This window comes from Pongo abelii, chromosome 16, assembly GCF_028885655.2.
Source record: "Pongo abelii isolate AG06213 chromosome 16, NHGRI_mPonAbe1-v2.0_pri, whole genome shotgun sequence".
Lineage (NCBI taxonomy): Eukaryota > Metazoa > Chordata > Mammalia > Primates > Hominidae > Pongo > Pongo abelii.
In genome coordinates this window covers 65,868,252-65,882,813 of record NC_072001.2, presented here as the reverse complement: position 1 = coordinate 65,882,813, position 14,562 = coordinate 65,868,252, and the positions used below count along the sequence as shown (strand labels likewise).

General features: G+C 42.3%; 1 protein-coding gene across 4 annotated transcripts in view; it reads right to left on the bottom strand.

Moving 5' to 3' along the window:
- Positions 1-14,562, bottom strand: part of TLN2 (talin 2) — a 453,126-nt gene that overhangs the window by 19,431 nt on the left and 419,133 nt on the right. For all 4 annotated transcript variants that reach the window (XM_024232426.3, XM_024232425.3, XM_063716677.1 and 1 more), the window contains 2 exons: positions 5,571-5,676; positions 4,583-4,707 (listed from right to left, as the gene is read on the bottom strand). In XM_024232426.3, the coding sequence (XP_024088194.1) occupies positions 4,583-4,707; positions 5,571-5,676 (231 nt within the window). The remainder of the gene's footprint in view (positions 1-4,582; positions 4,708-5,570; positions 5,677-14,562) is intronic.

Genomic DNA, 14,562 nt, shown 5'->3' with positions numbered 1-14,562 from the left:
CTCTCTGATGTTGCTGTTGGCGACCCTGTCACTATGCATTCACCTGTAAGCAATGTGGCAATGACTTCTAGACACAGTAAGGGGAAGCTTTCATGACTGACCTGTTTAAACCATTTGCTTACACCTTTTCTCCTCCAAAATATTGAGAACAGTAGTTCTCTTTCCAGAAAGCAGTGCTCACAAAGTATTTTGTTGAGAGAACTCAGAATGAACTCACACATACTTCACAGGCTTTTCTATAAGGAAGAGGTCAAAACCAACCAAAGAAGGCTGTTATGTACCAGAAAAAATGTTTTCTATATCATAATCCCAAACTTCCTGCCACAATTAGGCTATGATACTACTTTCTGATTGTTGGCTTATTCTAAGTATTACCAACCTCCACTGACAAGTTAACCTATAACAGGAAATTCAAGAGTTCAGTCAACATTATACTACCTTCATGAGATATATTTAGTCCTATATGCAAGGTTTGTACAAAGCTCACTGACTCAGTATCCACGCAGTTGGTATGGCAGATTTGCTTTATACATTCTGTTACTGTGAGTGGAAAGGGAAGTTATAGAAAACTGATATGTGCTCCTTGAATTTTTGCTGAAACCCTGACATGAACTTCTAAATTGAAGATCAGGATAAAAATGAACCAAAATGAAACATAAATCTAGATGTGTTTGAGGCTATAATCCTGACCTTTATTCTATGTCACAGACATGGGTTGGAACCATTTTTTCCACCAAGCATATTGAATTCCTTAAGGATTCATCACTGCACAAAACTGAGCCACACAGAATACCCCAGGCTCTTATGAAACATCAACACTTATTATTTGTTTCTATAATAAGCAAGTAATCTAGTAATACTGATACAGGTCTCAAATGCTATAAGAAGAAATCGAAGATAACATGAATTGTAATGAGTGCTCCATCTTCTAAATCTACTTGTGATTTTAACGTGTTCTTTCCTGTCACCTTATAAACTTTATTAGGAACCCCCGGAGACAGGGCAAGACACTGTAGGAATATGTTTGATATATAGTTGGATTAAATAACAACCTAATATATCAAACATATCACACAGAGGCCTGCAGAAAAGGCATCCAGGTTTGACTGAGCTCGAGACTAGGCACAGTATTGAAGGTTACGGCTGCAGGGGGTGGTCACTTTTGCAGCAACTCCGATAACTGTTTTTGGAGCACAAGTCTGCCTGCAGATGTGGAAACGGCGCCATTAACAATACTGTCAGCACATGCACCAGTGCTCACTGACATTCTCATCTCCCCAGGTGAACAGCGGATTCAACGGTCCATGTCTGGGAGATTCCAGGCAAAAAGTGATGCTTAAGTGTTAAGAGCCTGAGGTGGAAATATACCATAATCATCGTCATAGACCATGAGCCATTCTCCTTTAAAAACAGGCAACCTGAGACGGTGGTGAGCAGAGCATTTTAGACAAAATTACTGTCCCTCCCCAAACTCTTCCTGAAAGCAGTGTGAATACTCCCCAGAAGGAAGACACATCCATTTTATACTGAGGGCATGTGTGTGTGCCAGGGTAGGGTTATAGGGATGTAAGAAGCAATTGTTTACTTACAGTACCCTGAGGATTTTTTTAAGGTTTTGGGAGAGAATGGAGAGAAGTGATTAAACTCAAAAGACTGGCTGATTTTGGTGCAGATTGTCATTATTGTTTTTTAATTGGGGAAATAAATTCCTTTATAAAGGCAAGGAAGATATTTCATGCAAAAGTTATTGCAATGTGCCCTATTAGGCACAAAAACTATGGTTTGGGTTGAAGGTTTTCCAAAACAGTTTCATAGATAATATCCACCTCTGGCCATCAGGCAGAGAAAGACTTCAGACCATTGTAAAGCATTCTACAAGTACCCATCACCCTTCCTAATATGATGGGAGTCAGCTAAGGTAGGAACCCTCAAACAAAGGATTCACATCATCAGTTATGTTAACCTTGACCTTGGCCGAAGGACTCCTTGGCTTTCCTGTAAAAACCCTCAATGTAAACACAAAGGTTATATGATCCTAGAGTACCGTAGGGAGTCCTCACAGGCCTACTTCAGCAGTCATTAATTTTTAAGGTGCAGTTATTTTTTAAACCTTTGTTTTATAAAATTTTAAAACACAGACCCTTCCATCATCCCAATTCCATCATCATTCTTGTACATTCCCTACTTATTTTCTTCATCTGTGAGTTTTTAGAGTTGTAATCATAGTAAGTACATAATTCTGCATCCTTTCTGTTATACCATGAGCATTTTCTTCGTGCTACACAGTCCTAGCAACCATTATTTTTCATAGCTGCATAATATTCCTTCGAGGAGACACTTGGTCCACATCCAAGTTCTCATTACTACAAACAAGGCTGCAAAGGGCAACCCTCTCACAGGCACACAGCTTTCCTCCCCTCTTGGATTTCCTCCTTGGGAGAGATTCCCAGAGGTGGGATTAGTAGCTCAAAGGGCACACATAAACTGCAAATGGCCCTTGTGGGACTAGACGTACCTTCTCTGACAATGGGGTGGGAAACAGGGGCTGGTATGGACTGAAACTGCCACCCAGGGCCATACATAGCCCTCCCAGCTGAGTGGCAGTGGTTGGACCCTGGCAAGGTAATTCGCCTCTTGGTGCTTCTGATTCTAATGGACTTTTTCAAAGGATCAGATGAGTAACTCCCATAAAGTACCTAGAAGACTGCCTGGCACATGCTTGGCAATTGAACAATGTGAGCTTCCTGTTTTTCTTTCTTCAGGGGCCAGTGGAATAATTTTTATTTCAGGCATTTCCTAGGGAGTAAGTCCGAGACACATATTTTCACTGATGATGGTGATAATAATGGTGATATAGTTACTATCTACCAAGTCTCACTGTATGTCAGGCAGTGTTCTTATACTATCTTATTTAATTATTATAACAATAATCCTATGGGGTAGGAACTTTAATAATTTTGTTTTCCCATCTGGAGTTGTGAAGTGAATGACCAGACAGGGGGAAACCAGGACTCAGAGACAGACAAGAACTCAGAAGGACCCTGCGGAAGGACAAAGGGAAAGACATTGAAACAGGAGCTCTTAGAATATGGTGAAGTGTTAATGCTAAGTTAGCACCAGGCTAATTCTCCAGGAGAACGAATGTGTCAACTGACATGGCTTCGGCATTAGCGGACAGAGCCCTCCCCAAGAAAGGCCATCGTGATAAATCAGACAAGGAAATGGAAAAACATTATGCACCAAACCTCTAAATCTTAGTTAATGGTTGACTCTTAAGTTTAAAGTACACTTTTCATTCATGGTTAACTTGATTGACAAAGCAGAAACAAAGGCATAACCAGAAAATGGAGTTGTCCCAACACCCACACTTGGCTCTTAAGTTTCTAAGAAAACTCTGACAATATCAGGCAACCCAAGACTCTCAGCTAGAGTCCAGCAGAGAGAACCCCGGTAAACCCCACAATCAGAAGCCCAAATCTTTAAGTTACATCATCTTGATGAGAAAACGTTTAAGTGCCTTTACCAAGTCCAGAGCGACTATTAGGAGGTTGGTTCTAAGCACTCGAAGGTTTTAATAATGTTCCCAAGCTGAACAGACTCAGTCTGTGTTTATTTCATACACTACACTGGCCCAGGCACTGCTTTTGAGTGGTCTGCTCTGTTTCAGGGCCCAGACTCCATCCCTTGGTCTTACAAAAATAGGTAAATTTTTAGGTATACCTAAATTGGTGGAATCCAGCCCTTTTTTGAGGGGAAAAGCCAAATATTATTTCCTAGTATATCTGGGTCCTTGGAAATAGGTGAGTTTACATGCACCACCAGGGACTTACATGAATAGGAAGAAAAAGAGGCCGCCTCTGGTTCTACCATTTTCCTGCTGAAATCAGCTATGCAAGGTGGGGTAGGAGGTATTGGGTAGGAGGTATCAGCTTAACAGGGTTGGGGCTTTGCCCCTGGAGACAGCACTAGTTTGTCATCCTTTTATTTAGAAAGTGTCCTTCCTCCTGCCTAATCTAAAAGTATCTCTTTCCTTTAAATGGCTATTTCTCTTCACATATACCTATAATCTTAAGTTTTAAACATTTATCTACATGACAAACATAGATGGAAAAAACATACCAGCTACCCATCCTCTCCAGCATATACTGAAAAAGCCTGGAATGGGTGCACTTTTGAAGTTCTCATTGCCCTCTGATTCCCAGCAGTGCTATTTCTTTGTAAAAAGCAAAAGAGAAACCAGAAAATTGGAGGCTAACAATCTCCTCTCCAGTAACAGCAACTTCTGACAGAAAGCATCCAACACCTGCTTTAGATAATGGAACTAAATCAAGACTGCAAATGCCCCAATTCTTCCTTTGGATACCCAGAGGAATTTTTCTGGGTGGTTAACTTGAAAGACTCATCAGCCATTTTTTACCCCCATACTCTAAAGCAGTGCCGGGCAGGTAGATCCGGTTTTCTGCTTGCTAGTCTGACCATGAGGAAGGAACCAAGCTCCCTGCAGCACTCCTAGCTCCATTTCACAGCCACCCACTGGAAGAACCCACTGACACCGGACAGCCAACCATAAATGAACACTTACTTTTGGTTTTGCTCTTGGCTTCAGTTGCTCTAACTTCTTAGCAGCAGCTTCGATGGATGCTGCAGCCCCCAGTAACTCTGTTTCTGCAATGACAGTTGGGTCTTCTGGATCCACCCACTCTGTTCCTAGAATCAGTCCAAAAGAAGGTGATTCTTGGTAGCTGCAGAGCTCAGGGCACTGGCTTAATTACAAACAATATCTGGATTTGCATGCATGGAGGCTCCAGGAGCCTGACCTGCATTGTCCTAAGGAACCTTCCTTCCATCTCTCATAGAGGCTATCTGGATGGGGATGGGGGGTGGGGGTGCTAATCCTGGTTTTCTAAATCAGTTGTGTGTACGGCCCTTCCACAGGGCAGTCACCAAGCAGCTTCAAAAATGATCTCACGGACCAAGGCTTGAGCCTTGCTCTGACTTTGAACTTAAAGCTCATGAATCTAAGTAAGCATCCTCAGGAGACACTATACTATGCTGTAGGTCACACAGGAATTTGCCATTCTCTTCTCCCTGGAACCCAGGAGGAATGACCCCTCACCTTAATTCAAAGTAAAGGAAATTGGTGAGAAGACCTTTCCCAGGTGGGTTGATTGCTTCTATGTAAACATAAAGGGTGTCCAAACAATGTTTTCAGATAGCATCATTTTCAAAACACGAAGTATTATTTGAAGGAGAATAAATATCCTGATGAATGAAAATGCAGACAAAAAAGAAATGGGGAGACTCCTAAGGGAAGTGAGTAGTTCTAGACGGAGGATACCATTTAAGTAGAAGCACTTAATACAAAGACTAGAGAAAAGACTTGCTTCGGGGAGGACATTACTTTTTCAAGCTAACTCTAAACCATTTGCTTGCAGAATGTCCTCACTGTATTCCTGGCTGCATTTGCCAGCTAAAGGCCCATGCCAGCTGTGCTTTTCCTCTGCTCAGTCTGCTGTATTAGCACTGCCTGGGAGGGCTGCCCTCCACCAAGACATGAGAATCCAGCCTACCTTTCATGGCCTCCGCTGCCTGGATGAGCTCTGTCACAGCGCCAGCGACTCGCTTGGAGAAAGCGGCCAGCTGCTGCTTGAGTTCTGGGGTTGGTTTCTGAAGAATCTACAGGTGAAGAATAAGTCAGAGGCATGAGGGGGACAGTAACCACTGGGACAGGAAAGAAGCACACTCCTCCTGGTGGATGTGGAGTCAGGCAGCCTGGTTTTAAGTTGCATCTCTGTCCCAAGTGACTTCAGAGTCTTGTGGAAAACCCTTACGACTCACTGGGTTTCAGTCTCCCCATGTGAGAAATAAAAAGTTGGGAACCAGTGGTGCCTCTAAGGTCCCTTCTGACATAGCTCCTAAAGATCCAAAGACAAAGTCCTTACTTGTCTTTTATTTGGACCTTCATTTGTCCTTTATTTGTACATAAAACACACACATGCACCTGAAAATTAACCAAACTGTAAGAACATTCTGGCTGGGTACAGTGGCTCACACTTGTAATCCCAGCACTTTGGGAGGCCGAGGCGGGAGGACTGCTTGAGCCCAGGAGTTCAAGACCAGCCTGGTCAACATATCAAGACCTCATCTCTAATAAAAGAAAAGTTAAAAATTGGCTGGGCATGGTGGCACACACCTGTAGTCCCAACTACTCAGGAGGCTGAGGTGGGAAGATCTCTTGAGTACAGGAGGTCAAGGCTGCAGTGAGCAGTGGTTGCATCACTGCACTCCAGCCTGGGCCAGAGAGATTGATTCAGTCTTTAAAAAAATAAATAAATAAAAATTAAAAAAAAAAAAAAAGAACATGCTGAGTAAAGACAAAATCCCCAAGCTATGGGCCAAATCAGTACTTGTGACAAAATAAAGGACCAGAGGAAACGTGCCACTCAAGTCCTTGAGACAAAATCCCTAAGTGAGCACCAACTAACTGATCAGGAGGATCATTCTTGAGAAAACAATCCATTTCCAGAGTTTTGACTGCAAGCTCTCCTGGGATAAGTCCTGAGGATTTGCCCTCTTTTGAATTAGTTCAAAGGTTTTCAAAAATTGTCTTTTGCTTTCTGCTTTTTATGGATTTAAAAAAAGGTACTGAGAATCCTAAACACCTTTAAGACATCCCCGCTGATTTCTTCTCAAACTCATCCATGAATGGAACTATGACACAGGATGAGAGCTCTTCCCCATCTTCCACTAGGGATCTAAATTCTGGTGCACACCATCCTATCCCTTCCTCACACTGAAATTCTTCTTCCAGTGCTCTTTTCTGTTATCTCTTTCTCACGTTTCCCAATGGTGATCTTCAGATTTAGAAATGTTCAGACAGTCGGGAGAGAAGTATAACTGCTGTCTATCTCTGCACAATTTTGGAGCCTCTGAGTAGGGGACAAAGCATCAGCTTTGGAAATGAACAAACTTGCGTTCAAACCTGCCTTCATCCATCACTGGTTTTAAACCCATTTTCTCATCTGTAAAGCTGGGATAATGCCTATGTCTCAGGGCTGGCACAAAGATCAAATGGAGGCCGGGCGCAGTGGCTCATGCTTGTAATCGCAGCACTTTGGGAGGCTGGGGCGGGTGGATCATCTGAGGTCAGGAGTTTGAGACCAGCCCGGCCAACATGGTGAAGCTCTGTCTCTATTAAAAATATAAAAATTAGCTGGGTGTGGTGGTGGGTGCCTCTAATCCCAGCTATTCGGGAGGTTGAGGCAGGAGAATTGCCTGAACAGAGGTTGCAGTGAGCCAAGATTGCACCACTGCACTCCAGCCTGGACCACAGAGTGAGGCTCCATCTCAAAAAAAAAAAAAAACAAAAAAAAAGATCGAATGGAATAACACGTGGGGAGTATTTCTCACAATGCTTGGAACACAATAGACATTCATTAAATGTTAATTCCCTTCTTGGTGCCCCACTCCTTTCCCCTGCCCAGGTAGCACAGTCTTTCTCAGGAATCTGGAAAGATGGTTTTTAGACCCCAGGACTAACCCCTTTGCACTATGACTATAAAGAAAGCTTAGAAAAAAACCGATGAGAGGAGTCAATGGATTACACCATGACCAGCCCTAGACACGGCAGTGTACAGATGACACTATGCGTATGCACAAATGGATTAGTCAATAATCTTTGAGCATTACTTCACATATATCTATCCTCATCTTCCCTCCTCTTATAATCTTTTATACTTCTTTCATATTTGCTAGTGTTCCATGATGATTCCAGATGCTCTGTGATTCTCATCCTCTCACACTAGGGCCTATATATATATCATTCTGCAGATATTAAGAACTCAGCACAGACCTCTGAATGAACAAATGAATTAATGAGTGAAAAGCAGACCAATACATTATTGAGACAAGTCCTACTAGATGGCTTCCTAGACCAGTTCCAGAAGAACACAAGAGCCATGGAGAAGCAGAAGGGAGGGGGATAAATGCCTTTTACTTTCCAAGACAGCCAGTGGGCAGGCAATTTAGTTAGGCATAGGTTCAGCAGTCAATATCGATGTACCTGTGTACAGGTACTTATCCTCTCTCTAAGCCTCAGTTTATTAAGTGACCACAACAGTCTTCCCTTATACAGCTGTGGTGAGATTATATAAATTAATATATATATAAAGAGCTACTGATAAAATTCTTCTGATGTGTGGCCTGGGCATAAGAATTTTTTAAGTTCCTTGGGTGACTAATGTGGCCATAGTTGTAAACCACTGCTCTAGACTTAGATGGTGACATTTGTCACCACTTAATTGCAAAAGGCTTGTACCATATTTGTCTGAAACAATATATGCTGTAAGACTACCAGGTTATTAATAGTTATGGCTCAGGATCTCAGTAGCTAAGCAGTCCACAGGCATTGTTAAATGGTTTCTCTAAAGTGGCCAACACAGCATGAATAAGCAAAGGGTTAAAGGTACGGTGCAGACACTCATAATTAATGGCAAAAGAATGAATGATTTTCCCCTAAGCTCAAGACAAGGGAAGGATGTTTGTTCACATACTTTACCAACATTCCCACAGAGTGGAATGATGAAAGACTTCTGTCTCTAAAAGGAGTGCCCTTGGTGAGAAGTGTACACTACGACAGCCCTCAGACAGGGAACAGCCCTGATAAAGAACCCGAGCTTTAGATAACGGAGGAGAAGAGGAGGTCTATTTTTATTCTGCCATTAAGTCAACATGATTTCTGACGGCAGACAATAGACAGATCCAAATTAAAGCTCTGCCAGTGGAAGTAAGGATAATTTTAGCCCTGCCAAAGATCTCAAACTGGTTTTGCAGAAATATTGAACTGTGATAGTTGTAGAGGCAAAGTAGCGGCTTTTTGTCCTGCAATACAAACCCTCTATGATAAACCAGCAAACAGCAAACGCAGGAGGCCACCATCATTCAAATGGACATCTCTAAAGCATCATAAAGCAGCTCTCAGGGCAGCGGGGAGATGGCTCTGTCCAAATTAGATCCTATGTTTGTTGAGAGTTAACTGAATTCTCTAAAGGATTCCCCAGGCAGGGGTTCTCCATTTGGAGTCTCTAAATACCAAAAGGTTCTAACTAGGTTTTGTGGGTCTGTGACTCCTCTTAACAATTTGGGGATCAACCTGTGTGTCTGTGTTGATGTTTCTCTGATGACGGTTGCAGAAGGCAAGAAATGACCCAGGGCTTTTAGCTCAAAGGGGCCCACAAAAGATGAAGAATGCTGAAATCATGATAGTCATTGGCATCTATAACACAGGGAAAGAGAGAATGGGAGTGGGAATAGATACAAAATGTATTATTATTGGTATGTTTGTTTAAAATATAAGCATCTGAAGCAAATAGGATAAACTGTTAACAAAATTAGTCAATCATAGATGGTGGGTACATGGATGCTGCTATTAGTTTCTGTATTTATTTATGCATTTTCCAGAGGAAAACTAAAATATACAAACCAGCCAAAAAAGCCTAAGAATCCTTGGCTCCAGATATTTTAACAGAACAAGGCTTAGACACCATAAACTCATGCATATTTTTATGTGCCGAGATTTAAGAAAAGCAGCTCACTGAAGAGGATCCCCGATTCTCCATGTACCACCTGAAAATGAACTCAACATATTTCTGCAGATTGCTGGACACTTTCTCTAAACCTTGATTTCTGGAATTTTCTTTCCCTTTTTGTAAAAAATGAACAATTATCTGACCTTTCTTCAGCTCTCATGAATCTCCACCAATTCTCCTTGAATTGTTAAAAACACGGGATCAATTTTTCAAGCATTTCAGGAAGACTACCCTAAGATCTACAGGTACAGTCTGCTTTAAGTCAGCTCTTTTTCAGAATGGAGAGGCCATGGTCCTACGATCATACAGAGTCTGTCTGCAGAGACCAAAGAGCAGAGTGAAGGGCAGAGTGAGTGAGTGAGTGTGTGTGTGAGAGGGAGACAGACAGAGAATCAAAATCTCCAGTTTTTAACTGCTTTTTAAATCTATCACCTGCAAATAACTAATCAAATTTTAGTAGATATTCTTTTCTTCTACCCTAAAAAGAATTTCAACAAAATTCTGATGTCTTCTCTAGATTAGCAATTTGGCTTTCATTTTCTGATTGTCATTAGAATCCCCTCTGAAAATGAACACTACTTCCCAGGCTTGGGCATTCTCACTTTCCTCATTTCTTGTTGGATCTTCACACAGCACTGGCCTGTCAGTCTTGTGGCTTGCAGGACTCTCAGTGTGAAACAATATTCCTCTTTCTTATCCTTATTTTAACCCAGACTTCTAGGAGTTAAAGCTAACGGTGTGAATGTGAACTTATTTTTGGCAGCAGACCTAAGACAATGACCAATGTCACCACAATTTAGGTGACCGAATATCGTTGTGGGGGTTTTTATAATTTTTCACCAGGAACTTGTATTTTTTATATGTTTATGATAATTCCCTAGAAACAGAGGCTTGTTTTCCGCCTATATTTTTAATAGAAAATACTCTTCAAAGACTGTCTTGCTTTTTAAGGAACAAAAATATATGAACATGAACAAATAAATAAATAAATACATAATGCTATTTCATTCACATCCTTGGATGTCAGAGCCATCAGCACTTGTCACCCTCAAGGGGGAAAATTCTTTTTTTTTTTTTTGATAGTTTTATCTTTGATTGTTTCACTCTTTAACATTCTATAAACAACAACCAAGACCACTGAGGGAGACTAACTAGATTATAAATGGATTAGGAGCTACTTGAAGGCAAGGGCCATTATGTGCTTAGCTTATATTTCTTTTGTGTGGTCTATAGAAGGAAGTCAATAAAATAAACAATGACTTAATGAATCAACCATAAAGCCCAAATGATAAGTCTTTTTCTTGTATTCTCCTTCTTTCAGCGAATATTCCTGAAGTCCCCTTTTTTCCATTATTTCTCCAATTTTTTTCCTGCCTTCTACTGGTTCGTGTTTTCTCAAGATCTAGCTTTGACCCTGTTCTTTTATGTCTATACTGTATGCTCTTAATAAAACCCCATATTGGCCAGGCCTGGTGGCTCATGCCTATAATTCCAGCACTTTGGGAGGCCAAGGTGGGCAGCTCACCTGAGGTTAGGGGACCAGCCTGGCCAACATGGTGAAACCCCATCTCTACAAAAAAAGACAAAATTAGCTAGGCCTGGTGGCTTGTGCCTGTAATCCCAGCTACTTGGGAGGCTGAGGCAGGAGAATCATTTGAACCCGGGAGGCGGAGGTTACAGTGAGCCCAGATCATGCCATTGCAGTCCAGCCTAGGCAACAAGGGCAAAACTCCGTCTCAAAAAAAAAAAAAAAAAAAAAGCCCATATGCGTGAATAAAAGCCTTCAACTGCCAGCACGAGAACTGTATCTCCTCCATCTTTACACCTAGAGAATGTATCAAATGTACAGTGTGACTAATTAAACTTAGGCACATTGTAAATTTTATAGATTTATCTATAAAATCTCCCTTTCTTCTGCCTTGCCCTGTCAATAGCATTACCATGATCCTAATCTTGGAGCTGGAGAACTTTGGAGGTAACTTTTAATCTTCCTTTTCATTGCTTCTCATACTTAGTTGCTAATTTTTGACAATTTTATCTTTAAAATATATTTGGATCTTTTCAGTCTCAAGGGGGAAAAATCCTTATTGCAAAAGATGAGATGGATTCTGTTTCTTTTATAGGAATAGTTTTACCATCATTTAGCTTTTCTTCCTATTAGTGATTTCATTTTAGTACCAACTACCCTAAACCTCTGAATGGCCTTAGAGAACTAGGACATTGATATTTCTACCATAGTTACAAACCACAGTGACAATAATTGTATACAATGAGGACAAGAAACTCAGCTGGCAGGCTTTTAACAGATATATCAACCACCCAAGTTTGTAACACATAAGATTTAAGAGTCCTGATTCTACAAAAAATACAAGGAAGAATCCATAACAGAAAATCAATCAACTAAAATGTCAATGGTCACCAGAGAAGCACGTCTGGCCACAAAGTGCAATCTGTTCTTGCCTAGGCCCTGGCAAAGAAAGTAGTGGTCACTCTCCCTCCTTCCGATCTCCAGCCTCCATGAGATGAAACCTCCTGAATGACCTGTGATGGTGGGTCTCCCGGCAGCAAGTGCCCCTTCTTCCTGTTACAGAAAAAGCTGCCGTTTACCATCAGGGCTGATGTTGACATAGTGACTGAGTGGCCACTAAGCAGGAGTCTCTGAATGTGTGGCCTGGGAGAGTTCCTAGACCTTCTGTAAAGTTGCTACAGCTCCTGGACCTCTTGGCCTCCCCTCAGGCGGAGACCAGCCATACACACAACATCTGCCCGCCCCTCGGACAGAGGCATACCATACACACAACACAGCCTTGTCTTATTTTGCTCACCCAAACGAGGTGGGCATGGAGAGGGGAAGTGACAAGAAAGGAAGCACTTGAGCAGATCCAACACCTCATTCCCGGATACTGGGATAGGGTTTAGAGTCGGCATGCAGTCAGGGAAGTGACCCTGTTAGAGCTCCATTTTCCTTTCCCCTGAGAGAAACTTCTCCCTAAGACAAGTGCTGGCACCTGCCCTTCCTTACGAAGAAAGAATTCCTCTCCCCTAAATAAGCTGTATTTTTGCTGGAGAGTGAAAGGGGAGACCTTCACTCCATTTCCATCCAGGCCTTTGTATGTGTCAGACATAAAGCTGGAGGCAGACCCCACACAGTGACATTCTTGTTAAATGACTCACCAAGGGCAAAGGTACAGATTGCCAACCTGAGGCCTATGTGTGCAGGGCCTGGACCCATAGATGTCATGTACATTATCAATGCTGCACAAGTGCTGGAGAAAATATGGTTCAACTAAGAAATGGAACTGGGGAGAAGTGAAATGGAAATACGAGGATCCCTGTATCTTCTCCCTTCCCCCAAAATGAACAAGACAACAGCAAAAGCACGGAGAGAAAAACTAAGGAAAAATGGAGCATAGGGGGAGAGCTCCCATTTAGGAGGCAGAGGGCACAGCTGCTGCAAGCCTACCATTAGCAAGTACCACCCACCAGCCAGAAATGGCACCTTCCCTGTGGCAGATTTTATTTATTTATTTATTTATTTATTTGAGATGGAGTCTTGCTTTGTCACCCAAGCTGGAGTGCAGTGGTGTGATCTTGACTCACTGCAACCTCCACCTCCTGGGTTCAAGCGATTCTCCTGCCTCAGCCTCCCGAGTAGCTGAGATTACAGGCACCCACCACCATGCCTGGCTAATTTTTGTATTTTTAATAGAGATGGGGTTTCACAGTGTTGGCCAGGCTAGTCTTGAACTGCTGACCTCAAGTGATCCACCAGCCTCAGCCTCCCAAAGTGCTGGGATTCAGGCATGAGCCACCACACTCGGCAGATTTTAATAAGGCATTCAGCAAATGTTAGCTTGGCCACAAAGCCCTAGGTTTCCAGACATGCTCATTTCATCCTTAATAAACCGCCTATTTAACGTCTGAGGAAACTGCACCCCAGACAACACAGTGGCCATGTAGCTACTTATGTGGCAGAACCAGGATTTGAACTTGAGGCTTCTAAATCTACTGATTACACCCTATTGTCCAATTTTTAGTTATAACAAGGTTCTACATGACTCAATATACTGTTCTATGATGAAAAAGAGGTCTTTGGAAAGCCTTGCTGGTGTTATTCTCTTTAACCTCCATTTCCTGCTAGGCACACTTACAGACTGAACACTTTATTTCCCAACCTGTCTAGCTAGAGGCTCTTGCCTGTGAATGCTGACTGGCTAAGATGTCTTTCCTTGGCCTACATATGATACACTGATCTCTATTTACAAGGGTTCAGACTGTGGGAGCTCAATGTTAGTAACCCCAGACTGGCTACTTTCCCAAAAAAATGCACTTCAGAATTGACCACAGTTACCTGGATAAAGAATAAAAATAATGATCCCTTAAATGACCTAAAATGTTTAGCATCAGAAGATAATTTATTGTTAAGAAGGAGGCAGTGAAATGCCCAGAGCTGGGAATAGTAAGAATTGAGATTTGGATCCAGCTCTGTTGCTGAATAGATGGGTGACTTCAACCAAGGGACAAGCTTTCTGGGTCTCAGATCATTCTGTTGGCCTATAAGCCTCATGGCTGCACAAGGACAGAATGAGAAAACTTGAGAATGCCCAGCAAATGAAGGGCTTGACATTCCTCCTTTAGATATGTGAATTATGTATCTAAAGGTGGCCTGCTGGATCTCTTTTGTTAGGTTTGGTAAGAGCAAGGGCAGTGATGGAGGGGAGACATCATCAACTCTCTTCTGGGGGTGTCCCTGACTATCGAGGCCTGCCCTAGACCTTACATGGTCCTAAACATGGCTCCTGAACTCAACAGAGACAGATACACACTGTACCTACTTCTTGGTGCTCCGTGGTTTGGTCCTTAGGGTCTGTAGCGAGTCAAGCCTCCTTAGCAACTGCACAAACTGAGGCTCCCACGTGGGCAGCCCACCAGCCATGACCATCTACACCCCTGCCTGGTGTCTTCTGCTTATGCC